The sequence below is a fragment of the Bos grunniens genome, chromosome 27 (assembly GCF_055505025.1).
Source record: "Bos grunniens cultivar Pamir isolate PY7600 chromosome 27, Bosgru_T2T1.0, whole genome shotgun sequence".
NCBI classification, from domain to species: domain Eukaryota; kingdom Metazoa; phylum Chordata; class Mammalia; order Artiodactyla; family Bovidae; genus Bos; species Bos grunniens.
Genome location: NC_141191.1, coordinates 26,528,355 through 26,546,580, shown reverse-complemented (window position 1 = coordinate 26,546,580; position 18,226 = coordinate 26,528,355). Strand labels below are relative to the sequence as shown.

General features: G+C 43.9%; 1 protein-coding gene across 9 annotated transcripts in view; it reads left to right on the top strand.

Moving 5' to 3' along the window:
* The window catches only part of MFHAS1 (multifunctional ROCO family signaling regulator 1), a 112,812-nt gene extending 98,727 nt beyond the window's left edge, over positions 1–14,085 (top strand). For 3 of the 9 annotated variants that reach the window (XM_086379694.1, XM_086379697.1, XM_086379691.1), the window contains one exon: positions 527–739. In XM_086379694.1, the coding sequence (XP_086235820.1) occupies positions 527–548 (22 nt within the window). In that variant the 3' untranslated portion in view covers positions 549–739. Of the gene's footprint in view, positions 1–526; positions 740–5,065; positions 5,177–11,432 lie in introns of those variants that run through there. The other 6 variants (XM_086379693.1, XM_086379696.1, XM_086379692.1 and 3 more) reach the window with 4 other exon arrangements.
* Positions 14,086–18,226: the final 4,141 nt, after the last annotated feature.

Here is an 18,226-nt window from a genome sequence, read left to right as displayed (position 1 = left end):
ACAGTTAACTTAGGCAAGTCACTAGAGAGTAACCTTTTATGACTCTCTCATCCCCTGAAACGCAGGTCGATGGTCAAGATCAGACTTCCTTGATCAGGCATGGGTGTCAGAATTTCTAGGGCTAGGCACTAGGCTTTAAGAAACAAGAGTCACTCAGATAGTCATCGAGTGTGTGTGCTGGAGGTTCTACTCACTGAAGTTCTCCCGCCCACCCCCGCCCCCACCCCATGGCTCCCAGATGGGAGGCCAGCAAGTCTAATCTTCAGGAGAAATTAGTAATCATGCCAGGACGACAGGCACCAACCAGAACCATCCCAGGAAAGCCAGAATAATCACCCGATTCGTAGGTCATTGATCTATATCTTAGTATTTTTTAAAGAGGCATTCGAAGCTCTATGACCAGTTTCAGTTCAGTTCAGCCTCTCAGTAGTGTCCGACTCTTTGCGACCCCATGGACTGCAGCATGCCAGGCTTCCCTGTCCATCGCTAACTCCCTGTTTGACCATTTTACGCCTCTTCCTTATAGGTCAAATAAGACTGGTCATTAACAACCTGCCTCGGACCACATGTAAATTAATGGTGCTATGCTGAGCTTTACAAGCAAAAACCACTGATGACTATTATTTGATTGGATCTTCCTTATGAATTCCAAGCTTTCTATTCTATCATTTTAAAAAAATTTCTAGCTGTTTTGTTCCCCTGCAGAGAGAAAATAAAGAGTAAGTAGTGATTAAAAAAAGAGTGACTTACTCTCATTAAGTCACTTTGGGAAGCATTTCATTGGGAAGAGGTTACATGAATTGAATGGAATGCCTGTCCACTTACACCTCACCTTCCAGGGAGAAACCTAGCATCTGAGTGACTCCTTGGTGCCTTTGCTGATTATCAGATAGAAATATGAGTATTTCCATACTCTGGTGATCCTGGGCTGATTTTCAAAGATATCTGCCTTTGAGATGAGATGAAAGTTCATTTAGTAGCAGATCTACTGGGTTGTTTTGAAAACTTCTCATCCTAAAGAATATGGATTCTGATACATTTTTTAAAGCTTTATCTGTACACTTTCATAAAAGGTGCCTATTTAACGGTTCATATATCTATAGAGTTGGACAACCATCATCACAGTCTCATCCTAGAACATTTTCATCATTTCAAAGAGAAATTTCATGCCCACATGCAATTACTTCTGTCTAATACAATACCTGGTTCTATGCAGAAAATAAATATTTTTAGTGCCACTTTCAGTAATGGCCTTGCTCCCTGCTGTGTTGGTATTAAAGATATTTTTAAAGAAATTCATATGAACACTTGTTATCCCTGGCCCAGTGCTGTCTAAAGGCAGTGAACTGACTTGCTTCCCCCACTGCCAGCCCTCTGTTTACTGCACAATAGGAGGGAAATGGTGTTTCTTGGAGAAAAATCAGCCTCCTTCAGAACTCTTTTAAAGTATAGGGAGCAATATTTTAAAACCCCGACTTAGTTTTTTAGAGCAGTTTTAGGTTCACAGTGAAATGGAGCACAAGGTCCAGAAAGATTCCATATACCCGCCATCCCCCACCATCAACATCTCCCACCAGAGTGGAACATTTGTCCCACAGACACCTCATCACCCGAAGTCCATTCTTTGTATTAGGATTCACACTTGGTGTTGTACATTTCATGGGTTTGAACAAAATGTAGAATGATGTGATCCAGCATTGCAGTATCACACACAATATTTTCACTGCCCTGAAAATCCTCTATGCTCCCCCTATTTATCCCTGCCTCCACTTTTAACCCTTGGCAACCAGTGATTTTTTTTTTTTTAGCTTTGCTAGGGTAAAATTGATAAATAAAATTGTAAGATATTTAAAGTGTACATTGTGATTTGATATCCACATTCACTGTGAAAGGATTCCCATCACCTAGTTAATTAACATATCCATCCCTCACATTTCCCCTGCAGAACTTCTGAGAGGCAACCTCACTGACCTTTAGTCTAGACATTAAAGGGGTACTGAGCCTTGGTCATGAGGGATCAGAGGGAGCAAAAATATTTTTTCAGTGGGGAAAGCAAGGAGAAAGTAGAATAAATTTATTTTTAGAACTTTTGTCTCTGAATTCCTGTCTCCATTTTATTGCTCTTCAGGTTGAGATACTTAAAATTCCAATTTGGAAGGGAAGTGTGAACTTCTTTGGGGAAATGGCAGCTTGCTGTTTGCCTTTCATTTTTAGATACCTTAGAATATTTCTCTTTTTCATTTACAAAGAGATTTCCTTCCTTTATCAAAAGTATATATTCTGAAAAACTGCCGTTTAACTCAATTTATCTACTGATTTTCATTTAAAAGACGGGATCTAGAAGGCTAGCTATGCATATAGCTAAGACATGTCTTTTACCTTAAGACATATGAGAGAGACATTCAATAGGCAGAGACAAGACAGCAGAGGAGGAGGAGACATGCTCACTCCATCTCATGGAAACAAAATCACAACTAACTGCTGAACAGCAAAACACAAAACCCTGGAACCTACCAAAAAAAGATCCTGGATCCAAAGACACATATAGACACCACCACAAGATGGTAGAATAGGGGCACCATTGCAATCAAATCAAGTTCCATTCCCGCCCAGGTGGGTGACTCACAAAAGCAGAGAATTATTATAATGCAGAGGTTCTCCCACAGGAGTGAAACTGCTGAGTCCTGGGTCAGGCTCCACAGCCTGGGGGTCTGGCATTGGGAAGAAGAGCCCTGAGAGCATCTGGCTTTGAAGACCAGTGGGTTTGATCGCAGGAATTGCACAGGACTGGGGCAAACAGAAACTCCATTCTTAAAGGGAAAACACAAGACCTCGTGTGCCCCAGGACCCAGGGTAAAATGCAGTGACCTCACAAGAGCCGGGGCCAGACCTGTCTGCTGCTATTGGAGGGTTTCCTGTGAAGGTGCTGGGGGGGGGACTGTGGCTCACTGTGGGGACAAAGATTCTCTCAGCAGTAGTTCTGGGGAGTACTCATTGGCATGAGCCCTCCTGGAGGCTGCCATTTTTTCACCAAGACCTGGCCCCACCCAACAGCCTATAGGTTCAAGGGCTGGGATGACTCAGGCCAAACAACCAAAGAGATGGAAACACAGCCCCACCCATCTGCAGACAGGCTGCCTAATGTCTTCCTGAGCCCACAGCTGCCCACCTCTCCCCTTAGACCAACTTCATCCACCATGAAGCACACAGCAGAAGCAAGAACTACAGTCCTGCAGAACAGAAACCACAGTGACAGAAAGTTAGACAAAATAGCAGAGAAACAAGTCCCAGATGAAGGAACAAGAGAAAACCCCGGAACAACTAAGGTGAAGTAGATATACGCAAACTATCTGAAAATAAATTCAGAGTAATGATAGTAAAGATGATCCAAGATCTCAGAAAAAGAATGGAGGAACAGATAGAGAAGATACAAGAAATGGTTAACGAAGAGCAGGGCTTCCCCGTTGGCTCAGTGGTAAAGAATCTGCCTGCAATGCAGGAGATATGGGTTCAATTCCTGGGTCATGAAGATCCCCTGGAGAAGGGAATGGCTACTTACTCCAGTATTCTTGCCCAGGAAATCCCATGGACAGAGGAGCCTGGCGGGCTACAGTCTGTGGGGTCGAAAAGAGTCGGACACGACTGAGCGACTAGCACTCACTGTACAGAGTGCGGTAGTACAGCATCTTTATTTCAAGCTAGATCTGTAAGAGGATGACTTCATTGAACTTCCTGCTGTGCAACACGAAGAACTCAGTAATGAAGATCTGATGGAGTTGGAGGTCCAGAGAAGGGCTGAATAGAGACAAGAGGAAGAAGTAGTAACTGAAGAACTGGATAGATTCACCATGCAGGAAATGACAAGGGGGCTTTCCTTATTTGAAGAGGCATGGTTAGTTTTTGAGGCACAGGACTCAAACATAGAATGGAACAGGAAGGTTTTGCAGCAGCCATTCACAATGCCACCCAGTGGTACCAAAAAACTGAAAGCATTTCCTCTAAGATTAGGAATAAGACAAGCCACTATTATTCAACATAGTTTTGGAAGTCCTAGCCATGGCAATCAGAGAAGAAATTAAATGAATCCAACTATGAAAAGAAGAAATAAAACTGTCACTATTTGCAGATAACATGATATTACACAGAAAATCCTAAAGATGCTACCAGAAAACTACTAGAGCTCATCAATGAATTCAGTGAAGTTGCAGAATACAAATAAATTGGGAGCTTGGGATTGACATATACACCCTATTATATTTAAAACAGATAACCAACAAGGACCTACTATATAGAGCACAGGGAACTCTACTTACTATTCTGTAATAACCTAAATGGGAAAAGAATCAATATATGTACATGTAAAACTGAATCACTTTTCTGTATACCTGAAACTAACACAATATTGTATAAAATAAAAATTATTAATTAAAAAAAAAAAAAAACTGGAGTGCAACTTACATTCTTCCATGTGGTCTCCTGATAATAAAAGACAAGGCTCAGACTGCATTTCAAACTTGGATTATTGCCTGTATACTGGAACATTCCAATTTGAGTCAGATTCCCGCTACTTACTGTTTGCAAGTATTCTCCAATGTAGAATGATTACTTTGCATAGGAATTTTGGCAGTTATATTGTTAAGACAAGGATATTGAAGACCAATTCAAATAAGCTTTTGTAAAAAGTAGAATGAAGAAGATTCTGTGGTCTTTATCTTACTAGATGGGCAAAGTATGTTTAAATGCACTGAGATCAGTTAGTATGGACTTGATTAAAAACTTTTTTTTTTTTTAAGGAATGGATGAATTTGACTTAATCACAATGGAGAATTTTTCACTGATCTCAGGGTGGGGATGGGATGATATTTCACAAGGAAAAGAGGCTGAAATCTGGAAGTTGCCTGTGGGGCATGTCACACTGATTTGCATTGATTTGTTTTGTTCTCTGTAAGGAGTAAGACAGCTCCCTGCCTTGTTGCTGTCACTGGCTGGGAGGAACAGTGTTTCTCTGATTATTTAGTCTCCCATCAGCCACATTGATACTGGAATTTGTTCCCTCTCTGCTCAGGTATCTCCATACTTTCTTGGACAATTAAGTGGAAAAGATAGTGCTTCTTTCCCTTATGCCATCATTTTTACTGTACCCAATCTGTGACTTTAGGAGCACCAATTTTTAAGGGTAAGTCTCTGGGAAGCAGAGAGGGTTTCTTAAATAGATAAGGGCTTCCTAAGGACTTGGAGAGTTTAGGGGGAAACGGCGGGAGGATGGGTTTGGGATGAAGAGATTCCAAAGAGCTGGACACTTTAAGATTACAAATCCTTTATCCAGAATCAAGATGTGTTGGGGATTTAAGAATAAGAAAACTGCTCGATTCTTTTGCCTGATTTACTATAATGCATATATCAGTAACCTTAGATCCTTTTTGAAAAAAAAGTCATTTTTAAAAAAACTCATGTAATGCAGAAACATAACATCAGGAAAAGCTCAAGCTGATTAACACAGCAAATAGGTGTTTAAAAAGCAGTGTTGGTATTTATTTTCCCAAGCCTGTTTGATGGATTCTGGAGTTATGCCTCCAAGTTTGAATCCTGTGATTCATTGGGGCTATGACGGGTGCAGGGCACAGCAGCACCATCCCGTGGGGTCATTCGCTGCATTTAGAGACCATTGCAGGGGAGACATTTAGCATTATTCCTTACACTGAGTGTCATTCAATAAATTCAGCTGTTATTTCTACTAGAAATATTAGTATGCATACTGTGGATGACCTATAAAGGGAATAATTTAAAAAACTCAAAATCCAAATATAGATGCTTGAGTAGAATCCACTCACTGACTTACCTAGGACCATCTAGTGTATTAATGAGGTGACTGTGCACAGCAGGTGAGCGTGTGTGCTGAGTGTGCGGAAGAGAAAGCGGGCTCGCCTTCCTGCCCACCGCTGTGAAGGGGTCAAGGTGAAGTTCACGCGGTTCTGTGAGGCCGCCTACAGCTAGTTAGTAATGTCAGTGTCCTAACCGTGCGTTCCTGGGATAGAAAGACAGGTGGGATCCTTCCTTTCGTATTCTCGATGTCTGGACAGTTGACATTGTGGGGATGGAAAAGCGGAGATACAGTGAGGCCAACCCATCAGGAAAGGACTGCTGGGGGGAAGACAGTTTATGACAGTTCCTTAGAGCAGGGGGCAGGCGGGGTATGGGGGACCCAGGGATACAGGGAGAAGCACCTGGAGGGTCAGGAGGCCAAGGGTGGGGGAGGAACTGTGTGAGGAGCCCCTGTTGTGGTTTCTGTGGGAAGGTGCAGGCAAGGCAGGGGGCAGGTGTAAGATGGGCCAGTTGCCTCAGGGTCTGGGGCATAAAGACAGCCCGAGTCATGTGGAGCCTGGCCCTGGAGTGATTAGGGCAGGTGGATAGTGGCCCGGAGTGTGGCTCCCGATAAAGGGCGTGGTCAGGGGGTGTGGACTCTGGATCCCCTGGTGTGGAGTTGAGAAGCACACGCTTGCATCTGAGTGGTTGACTGTCTCTGGAAACTAACTGGCTGATGCTGGGAAGGGGCCGCCCCTCCAGGGTGAGCAAAGCGTCAGTGGACAGAAAAGAGCTGCTTAATACAACATGATATGGCATCACTTCAGCCTAAGCTCTTAAATACCCTGAGTGCACTGTCACACCCCAGGAAGGGCAGGTTCTGTGACCTGGGAGGATTTGGGGTCAAGCCTCCCACGCTGACCTCTCCTTTCTCCTGTGGGATTTGTGGGCTACGTGGCAGCTCCCCTGGATGTGCCAGGGTCTCCATAGGTGTGCATTGTGCCCTCCACCCCAGAGCCCTTCGGGGTCTGTGCCTCCCGTCTCCAGGGATGGCCTCACCCTGCACCCACTGCCAGGCTGGGGGTCGGCGGGGGGGTCTGTTCACTCTTCTCCCCCTCTTCCCATACTCGGCCGTCCACCTTGTCAGTGCATCTTATTTTTTTAAGGAATCGTTTCCATCTATTCAGCTCCCCGAGTTTACGTGCAGAACCTTCCCACATCAGCGTGTCTTGAATGAGTGAAGCTGGCCGTTGAGCTCTATCCACGACCCGTGCTTTGTAGTCGTCCTGTCTCTGCCAAGATCCCTGTGGGTATCTCAACCTGCCTCCCCCTTGCTGGTCATTTTGTCGTTGAAACCAATAGGATCTTTCAACAGCAGACCCCCATCACCTTGCTCCCTATTGCAAAGCCTTGAATGGCTTCCTGGTGATTATGGTTCAAGTTCAAAATCCTGGGCAAGACCCACAAGGCTTCCCAAGCCAACCCCAGCCCCGCTTCTGACACGTGACACTCCCTTACTGTGAAGGGTCAGCCACACCTGGCCTCTGGCCTGCTCTCAGTCCACGGCCAGGTGCCACCCCTTCTCTCCTACCTGATGACACCCCATCATCCCTGTGACCCGGGCCGTGTGTCCCCTCCCCTGAGAAACCAACAGCAGCCCTTCTGACTGTGCTCAGCCCCTCTTTCCTTCTCATCTCCTCCACCCTTCTCATCTGCCCCTCTTATAGCATGGCTGTCTTTTGCCTGAGACTTTCTCATGACATCCTATTCCTCCTTCACTCATCAAATCTTTGTTGAGTATTTGCCCTCCACGAGGCCACTGTGCCTAATGGCAGAAAGTGAAGAGGAACTGAAGAGCTTCTTGATGAGGGTGAAAGGGGACAATGAAAAAGTTGACTTAGAACTCAGCATTAAAAAAAAAAAAACAAACTAAGATCATGGCATCTGGTTCCATCACTTCATGGCAAATAGTAGGGGAAAATATGGAAACAGTGACAGACTTTATTTTCTTGGGCAGTGACTGCAGCCATGAAATTAAAAGATGTTTGCTCCCTGGAAGGAAAGCTATGACAAACCTAGACAGCATATTAAAAAGCAGAGACGTCACTCTGCCAACAAAGGTCTGTTATCATCAAAGCTATGGTTTTTCCAGTGGTCATGTATGGATGTCAGAGTTGGACTATAAACAAAGCTGGAAGAATTGATGCTTTTAAGCTGTGGTGTTGGAGAAGCCTATTGAGAGTCCCTTGGGACTACAAGGAGAGCCAACCAGTCAATCCTAAAGGAAATCAGCTTTGAATGTTCATTGGAAGGACTGATGCTGAAGCTCCAATACGTGGACCACCTGATGCGAAGAGCCAACACATTGGGAAAATACCCTGATGCTGGGAAAGATTGAGGGCAGGAGGAGAAGAGGGTGGCAGAGGATGAGATGGTTAGATAGCATCACTGACTCAATGGACATGAATTTGAGCAAACTCTGGGAGATGGTGAAGGACTATAGTGAAGATACAGCGAAGGACTGGCTTGCTGCAGTCCCTGGGGTCGCAGAGAGTCAGACGTGACTTATCAGTTGAACAGTAACAAGCACTGTGCCACGTGTTGACAGTACAAAAACAACAGGATCTAAGAATCAAATCAGGAATATAAAAGCCTTCCTGGGGAGAATGGGAACCAAAGATACAACCAGAGAAACCTGTGTCTAATTTCAGTTAAAATGTGATACCTGCAATGACAGGTGCCTCGACTAAGTCCTGTGGACAGAGAAGAAAGAACCCTGCTGGAGAATTGGGAAGAACCCCAGGAGGTAGCGTTTGAGGTGGATCTTGTCGGATGAGATCGAGTTCGAGATGGAAGAGCAAAGAGAGGTGGTGGGGTAGGGGTGGGGGTGCCGGTTAGCGATTGACAGCTCTTCTCTCTCCCTCAGCACCCAAACAAGAAAAATGATATCCATGTGGAAAAATGTTCAGACTGGGTTTCCTTTTTCTCCCTTGAACACTGGAATATTCCCTCTGGGTGCCCTTGATTACGTATTCTTCTGTTTCTCAGTCTTACGTGTGGCCCAGGGGAGCAGGCGGCCAGACACAACTGTCTGTGTTTCTCCATATTTGTTGGATTCGGTAAGAAAAACAAGACGTAGCACCTCCCCCACATGAAGCCAGAACTCGCTGCACCAGAGTTAACTGCTTGGCTGGAGTGGTGTTTTCACCCTGCCGTCCTCTTTACACTTCGATGCATGGTTACTTGATTTTGAGGCAGTTTTCAAAACCTTCTCTGCTGAAAAGCTGACTATATTAACAGGCCTTCTGAAAGTCCCCATGGCTCAGGGCCAAAGAAACATGATACTACCCGGAGGGCCCCACATGCTCCAGCCTTGCTTTTTGCTGTCAAGCATACCTAGGAGTCAAATAACCCTCTTTAAAGGCCTGACCCTGCTGTTCACTGGTGTGTGCCCTTGGGGAAGTTATCTAACCTCTTGGAAACTTAGCTTCCTTTTTGGTGAAGGCAGAGCCTACCTGCTAGAGCTTTAAGAGTTAAGGATTAATCAAATAATGCACTATGGTGAAGGCAGCCATTCCTGGCGTGTAGTAAGTACTTAGTGACTAGAAGGTGCTTATTTTTGGTGACATTATTGATCCTATGCTCCCAGCCGATTCTTGTGTGTTAGGTAGATACTAAATTATCAGTTTCCAGAAAGTCAGGCAGTATTAAGAGAGGGATGCCAGCGACTTCCCTGGTGGTCCAATGGCTAAGCCTCCACGCTCCCAATGCAGGGGGCCCAAGTTCAATCCCTGGTCAGGGAACTAGATCCCATATGCCACAGCTAAAGATCCTGCATGCTGCAAAAAAGACTGAAGATCTCACCTGCTGCCGCTAAGACTGGATGCAGCCAAATAAATAGTTTCGAAAAAGAGACGCAGGGTGGAGGGTAGTGGAAGTGGATCTATTTTATTAAATGTTGCCAAGCAGTTTGAAAGACATCACGTCATGCATCATTACAGGAAAGCTAAAATAAGGGATGGGAGCATCTCACACGTTTTCATCTAACTATGTTATCTGAATTGAACACCACTTTGTTTAAAGACAGTAAAGCCTCTGCCTACAGTATGGGAGACCTGGGTTCGATCCCTGGGTTGGGAAGATCCTCTGGAAAAGGAAATAGCAACCCACTCCAGTATTCTTGCCTGGAAAATCCCATGGGTGCAGGAGCCTGGTAGGCTACAGTCCATGGGGTCGCAAAGAGTCGGACACGACTGAGCAACTAAACTTTAAACTTTAATTAGCTGGTGATGCAGCAGCTTCTTCATTTTCTGTTCATCTAACTCCAGGTTTTAGTTTGACAGTATTTAAGTAAAATCATGCTTTCAATCTTGGCACTCATTCTCACGTTTTAGTATATATTCCTACTTGTAGGGAGTTATTTAGTGTGTCTGTGTGTGCTTCGTGAAAAGGAACAGTGCTGTGTTTGGAGTTCAGGGTTCTTAGTTAAGCTGTGAAATTACAGTAGATAGGTTCAGTTCAGTTCAGTTGCTCAGTCATGTCCGACTCTTTGTGACCCCATGAATTGCAGCACTCCAGGCCTCCCTGTCCATCACCAGCTCCTGGAGTTCACTCAAACTCATGTCCATCGAGTCGGTGATGCCATCCAGCCACCTCATCCTCTGTCGTCCCCTTCCCCTCCTGCCCCCTCCCTCCCAGCATCAGAGTCTTTTCCAATGAGTCAACTCTTTGCATGAGGTGGCCAAAGTACTGGAATTTCAGCTTCAGCATCATTCCTTCCAAAGAACACCCAGGACTGATCTCCTTCAGAATGGACTGGTTGGATCTCCTTGCAGTCCAAGGGACTCTCAAGAGTCTTCTCCAACACCACAGTTGAAAAGCATCAATTCTTCAGTGCTCAGCTTTCTTCACAATCCAACTCTCACATCCATACATGACCACTGGAAAAACCATAGCCTTGACTAGACGGACCTTTGTTGGCAAAGTAATGTCTCTGCTTTTCAATATGCTATCTAGGTTGGTCATAACCCTCCTTCCAAGGAGTAAGTGTCTTTTAATTTCATGGCTGCAATCACCATCTGCAATGATTCTGGAGCCCCAAAAAATAAAGTCTGACACTGTTTCCACTGTTTCCCCATCTATTTCCCATGAAGTGATGGAACCAGATGCCATGATCTTCGTTTTCTGAATGTTGAGCTTTAAGCCAACTTTTTCACTCTCCTCTTTTCAGTTTCATCAAGAGGCTTTTGAGTTCCTCTTCACTTTCTGCCATAAGGGTGGTGTCATCTGCATACCTGAGGTTATTGATATTTCTCCCGGCAATCTTGATTCCAGCTTGTGATTCTTCCAGCCCAGCATTTCTTGTAGTTATGGCTAATTCATCTAGTTCTTGCTTTATGTCTGAATTTAATGTCATGAACAGAAATGTTTGACTAGTTTTCTAGTGAAAAAGCCTCTTTCCTTTGTAGGAATATTAGTTGTCTGCATTTACCATTTTACATGGAGCTGTAGAAGTAGACATGAAAATCTGTGGCAGAAAAAAAATTATTGCTTACTGTTCTCATAATTGAGAATGTCATTTCCTGTTTCCCTTGTTCATTTCTGTGCTTTCTTCTCATCTATCCACATAGGAAGAACGCTGGGGAAAAGCACAGAAACCAGTGACTTCTACGGCTGTGGGATTTCCATGGAGAGAATAGCATCAGAATGCACCTGGACCATCTTCTGTACCTGGCAAACCCTCACACTCCCAGGCGTGTTCTGTGAATTCGCGTGCATGTGTGTTCAGGGTGTTTTCGTGCGAGGGAGCACACCTAGCCTGTAGATGAGGCAGGGAGGGTGCAGGGGGGGAAAAGGACGGGAGAGACTATGGAGCAAATGTTTGACAACCTGAACCTCAGAACTGTGATCCTCCAAGGAGAGCGCTACTTGAAGAAAAGAAAAAATAATAAAGTCGAATGGCTTCTCAGGGATTTTTTTTTTTTTCTGTGCACATATAAGCCATAATTCCAGTACAGGTGGCAGTATTCAGAGCACTCAGATTTCAGTTCTGTTAAATGTGAAAGAGGGATCGACTGACCATTCATTGCTGTTCCATAACTAGTGTAAAATATGTATATGTTTATCTTTATTTTTATAATACACAAATACATTTAAATTTATACAGTTTGAAGCTTCTAGCATTAGTTGACACTGGGTGCAATATTCTGATGAGAACTGTGCCAACACGGGGCTGATTTCTTACTTTAGCATCGGACGTGTTGTTTATTCTTTAAGCCTTCGCAGATTTAAAAAAGAAAAGATACCTGTCTCTTTGCTCATGGCTTAAGTGTTGGTTCATAGAGGTTGACAATAATCATCAAGAACCTTAAACATGCATTTCAGGCAATAGCCCCTCCTCACCTTTTCAGTAAAGGTCCCTGGTCACTGGGTGATAGTCTGATGGAGGCCTGGTGATTAAGATTCTTCAGGGGAGGGGGATTAAGGGATCCACATATCCAAGGAAAAGTGGAGTCTTGCAATAGCTTAGATAGTCAGGCGTCAGTTCCGAAGCATGCAAAGAGCTCTGCTAATAGGTCCTGTTCCCACCCCCCACTGCCCCCTAGAACAGAGTCTGTGAAATTTAGCAGAGCTCTCTGAAAGCTGGTATCAGACCCTAAGATAGTGAGTTGCCTAATTGGAGAGCACAAGCCCACGTTGGTTATTTATAAATACAGAACCTCTGATTGGATGGTCTACTGCCACAAACTAGTAAAACCCTGGTTGTAAAATCTCCATGACGTAAAACCTAAAAAGCCAACCAACCAAACTGCTCTCTCCTCCTCATCGGGGCCAAACAGCATCCACTGCAATAGTAACACGTTCTTTGAAGAGTGTGCACGCCTCTGTTTACATCTGCCGCCTCTGCATGTGGATTGAAAAATGTGTGAAACTGTTTCTTTCCAGGGTAAGGCAAGAAAAACTAGTCAGCGGTATTATTCGTTTACTTCTATAAAGTATTGTCTCTTGGAATGCCACAGTATACAATGTCTCCACATATTTAAAAAACAAAATAACAAAGAAGCAAGTGGCTGCATTGCAACAACAACAACAAAAATACACAAATCAATTTCTGTAGACTGTTTTGTACCCCAGGAATTAACTTTATGAACTCCAGAACCTCCAAACAAGCATGATTTCTTACAATCGTAAAATCAAATGGGATCAGACTAGTTCCGCATTTTAATAGTTGAATATGACACCTCCAATTTGCAGTTTAATTTTCTTTTGGAACAGTCACAAGATTCACCTTGTTAATCCTTCTGTCACAGTTCTCCTGTGTGTGTGTGCATGTGTGTGTAAGTGTAAACTGAATGGTAACATTTAATTGCTTTACGGACCACTGAATTGTTGGGCATCAAAGTTTTCCAATTGGCAGGAGACAGTTCTTCAACTGTCAAATTAACCGACTTTGACCAAAAAAAGGTTTGGTAAAGTGACTTCAGGCTAACTCCCCAGGGGACTGTATTAACTGAAGAAAAAAAAAAAAAATGTTCCTTTGGGTGACATAGCCTGCAAAGTGTGTGCTCTTATGATGAATATAGATGCCCACATTCTTAATAACTGCTCTTTTTGGATCAGTGATGCTGTATGCTGTCATCTGACCTTAGAGAAGCAGTGTAAGAAGAAAGCTTGGTGTCACATGTATTTGAGCAAAAAAAAGTCATCCTGATAGAGGGTCATGTGACCAAGAGCAGCTCCAGAAAAGCTTGAGAACTCGCGTTGGGGCAGAGGGGAAGGTTGGAGATACAGAAAACACACTGCTCTATAGGAATTTTCTTCATCTATGCAGGAAATTCCATTCTCTCTTTCAACACCTGGGAAGACTCAGCTGGGGAGGCTGACTGATGGGCGATTCACTAAGCACAAAGGGGGATCTTCTCCAACTAAGTCGTCCCTGCCTTGCAAACAGACGCCCTCCATGTTTGTTATGGTTTCTATTCCTGCATCTTGTGGTATCAAAACCACTTCCTGGAATTGTAAACGCGCTGCCAGAATAAATGTTTTTTCCCCCTTCCAAGAAAAAAACCGCCAGTGCTCATATTTGACACTTGTGCACTGGACTCTTTTTGAATGAATAAAATGGAAAGGGTTTGGTGTCAATTCTGATGGAGTGTGTGTTCTTTTTTCATGCCACAGTTTGTGAGTTGTAATTGTGGTTTCCTATTTAATTGCCATAACTGGGCAGAATTAAAAAAAAAATTCAAAAAAGTTTAATAAAAAATACAAAGAAATGATGAAGCAGTTATATTTCCAGAGTTTAGTTATTTCTGTCTGTCTTTGTTTGTTTCAATTTTATCAGCTAGGAAATCACTGTTTTGTTTTTAGTCTTCAGTCACTTTGAGCCACAGGAGGTGGATGGTGGTGGCTCTGGTTGCGGAAGGAAATGAAAGAATCTCTTTCATGGTCTCCCATCTGTGTTCAGGCTGGAGAGTCAGGGCTGGAATATCAGTTGTCTCTTAAAGCCTTTTCTCAGTGATCTGCTATGTTCCTACCAAAACTTATGACAGGTGTGGAAGTTCCCTTTCCCTGGCCTTTCTTTGCCCCAGGGGTCTATATTTGCTGCCTGAAGGAGCTGACCCGTGGATACTTGGTCAGAGACTTCTATTCACCCTGTTTTTTTTTTTTAAAGGACAGTTAAGGATAAGAAAGGAAATGCATGCTGTAACAACCTTTAGGGAAGGACCCAGTGCACACAAGCCCTGCCCTGAGGCGCTGGGGCTTTGGGGACACAGGGGAGAAAGGAGGACCTTGTTGTAAGACTCCTTAGAAGGTAAGTGGTATCACTGGGTGCCCTGAAGTCAAGTCTCCCTCTGCCAGTGGAAAAGCTTAAACCAAGTGCTGATCAGAATTTTTAAGAGTAGGGAAGCACCCCAATCTTCAAAGCAGCTCTCTTCACAATAGCCAAGACATGAAAGCAACCTAAATGTCCATCAACAGAGGAATGGATACGATGTGGTATATTATTTATAAAGGAATATTACTCAGCCATAAAAAGGAATGAAATAATGCCATTTGTAACATGAATGGACCTAGAGATTATCCTACTAAGTAAGTCAGACAAATGATATCACCAATATGTGGAGTCTAATAAAAAGCGATAGAAATGAACTTACTTACAAAACAGACAGACTCACAGGGCTTTCCCTGGTAGGCCAGTGGCTAATACTCTGTGATCCAAGTGCCAGGGAGCCTGGGTTCAATCCTTGGTCAGGGAACTAGATCCCACCTGCCACAACTGAAAGACCCTGCTCCAGGCAACTAAGACCAGACAAAGCCAGATTAATTAAGTTTTAAAAAATTACTCACAGATCTCAAAACCAAACTTACGGTTACCAAAGGGGAAATGGGGGAAGTGATAAATTTGGAGATTGGGGCTAACATTCACATACTACTATACATAGAATAACTAGTAAGGACCTACTGTATAGCACAGGGAACTCTACTCAATATTCTGTAATATATGGTTAAAAAAAGAAAAACCTGAAAAAGAATGGAGGTATGTGTATATATGTGTGTGTGTGTGTGTGTATAACTGATTCAATTTTCTGTACACCTGAAACTAACATAATGTTGAAAATTAACATAGTCCAATACAATTTTTTTTAAAAAGTAAGGAAATGAGGTGTGGCCCCCGTGGATGGGCTGGCTCTTACAGCCATGTCCAGGTAAAGCAAAGTCCTCAGATTCAGTGCCACCGCTAACCCTCCTGAACTGGAAAGAAACAAGGAGCAGAAACCACACTTTGGGCCTCATTTTTCTTTGCTGATAAGTTTGGAGTTCTTTACACTTGCTGAGTAGGTCATGGACCAGCAGACACCCCCAGTGACGATTACAAATGCATTATCCGTCACATGTATGTATCCTTCCCTCCCAAGGCTATTTCTCCTGTTTAATTGTGAGCTTTTTGAAGTAGATTCCTAGTTTGCTTTGAATGTATAGTGTCCCCAGATGGTGGGTTCAGATGCTCAGGGTTTCCCTTGTCCATGACTGTTACCCAGCAGTCCTGGAAGGAGGAAGAATATCGCCTGGCAGAACCTGCATGGTTGCACCTAGCAGGGAGGGGTGTGGAATTTTTGGAAGAGGTTTAGAAAGTACGTGACCCTTTAAAATATGGGTTTGAACACACGAAAAACTCATCAGGTATTAGAAAACCTATTTGAATATTTAAGCTCAAGTAAGAAATATCTTATTCAAGGGCTCCAGTGGTTAAGAATCCACCTGCCAATGCAGGAGACATGGGTTTGATCCCTGGTCTGGGATGATTTGCAGGGCAACCAGGGCTGTGCTCTAGAGCCCGGGAACCACAACTACTGAAGCTGAACGCCCTAGAGCCTGCACTCTGCAACAAAGGAAGCCACTGCAGAGAGAAGCCCAGGCACTGCAACCAGAGAAAGCCTGCATGCAACAGTGAAGACCCAGCTCAGCCAAAAATAAGCTTTTTGCAAAAGAAAAGAACCTCTCCATCTTTAAACACAAGAAATAATTTAGTGTGAAGTAAATTTCATTCTAAACACAAAGACGAACTCAGTTCAGTTCAGTTGTTCAGTCATGTCTGACTGTTTGCAACCCCATTGACTGCAGCACACCAGGCCTCCCTGTCCAGCACCAACTTCTGGAGTTTACTCAAACTCATGTCCATAGAGTCAGTGATGCCACCCAACCATCTCATCCTCTGTTGTCCCCTTCTCCTCCTGCCTTCAATCTTTCCCAGCATCAGGGTCTTTTCCAAGGAGTCACTTCTTCGCATCAGGTGGCCAAAGTATTGGAGTTTCAGCTTCAACCACAGTCCCTCCAATGAATATTCAGGTCTGATTTCCTTTAGGATGGACTGGTTGGATCTCCTTTCTGCCCAAGGGACTCTCAAGAATCTTCTCCAACACCACAGTTTAAAAGCATCAATTCTTCAGTGCTAAGCTTTCTTTATAGTCCAACTCTCACATCCATACATGACTACTGGAAAAACCATAGCTTTGACTAGAAGAACCGTTGTTGGCAAAGTAATGTCTCTGCTTTTTAATATGCTGTCTAGGTTGGTTATAACTTTTCTTCCAAGGAGCAAGTCTTTTAAGTTCATGGTTGCAGTCACCATCTGCCGTGATTTTGGAGCCCCAAAAAATAAAGTTTGCCACTGTTTCTCCATCTATTTGCCACAAAGTGATGGGACCAGATGCCATGATCTTAGTTTTTTGAATTTTGAGTTTTAAACCAACTTTTTCACTCTCCTCTCAGTATTTCCCAAACTGCTCCATGAAACATTCCTGAGTTACTGAGACATGTTCCTCTATTTTAATTTTAAGAGGTTCTAAGTTTGAGAAAGTGCATTACATAAAGCTTAAAAAGAATCCACCTGCAGTGCGGGAGACCTGGGTTCGATACTTGGGTTGGAAAGATGCCCTGGAGGAGGGCACAGCAACCCACTGCAGTATTTTTGCCTGGAGAATCCTCATGGACAGAGGAGCCTGGTGAGCTACAGTCCATGGGGTCACAAAGAGTCAGACATGACTGAGCCGACTAAGCAGGCACTAAGAACACTGCCCCCAGATCACTTTGCGTGAATCCTGGCTCTGCCAGCCACTTTCCTGTGCCTCAGTGTCCCCGTGTGAAATGGAGCAAACCATCTACCTCACACAGTTGTGATGAATATCCAACAAGATCCCGTGTGTAAAGGACTTGGGACAACTCTTAGTATGGGCATCAAACATAGCTCATCCTATTCTAGTAACACAGAGAGTTCTCTTTTTTACTGGGAAAGCTAGTCTTAAGCTCTGAGTCCTTGACAATATCTAACTAGAATTTTTAACAGTTATGTCTTCATCATATTTACTAATTGATTATTCCCACTAGTGATAAAACAGTTGCTTTACAAATGAATGTATTTAGGGACTTCTAAGAGTCAGACACAACTGAGCAACTTCACTTTGACTTTTCACTTTCATGCACTGAAGAAGGAAATGGCAACCCACTCCAGTGTTCTTGCCTGGAGAATCCCAGGGATGGGGAGCCTGGTGGGCTGCCGTCTATGGGGTCGCACAGAGTCGGACACGACTGAAGTGACTTAGCAGCAGCAGCTGGTGGTCCAAAGAATTGATGCTTTTGAACTCTGGTGTTGGAGAAGACTCTTGAGAGTCCCTTGGACTGCAAGGAGATCCAACCAGTCCATCCTAAAGGAGATCAGTCCTGGGTGTTCTTTGGAAGGAATGATGCTAAAGCTGAAACTCCAGTACTTTGGACACCTCATGCGAGGAGTTGACTCATTGTAAAAGACTCTGATGCTGGGAGGGATTGGGGGCAGGAGGAGAAGGGGACAACAGAGGATGAGATGGCTGGATGGCATCACTGACTCGATGGACATGAGTTTGGGTAAACTCCGGGAGTTGCTGAT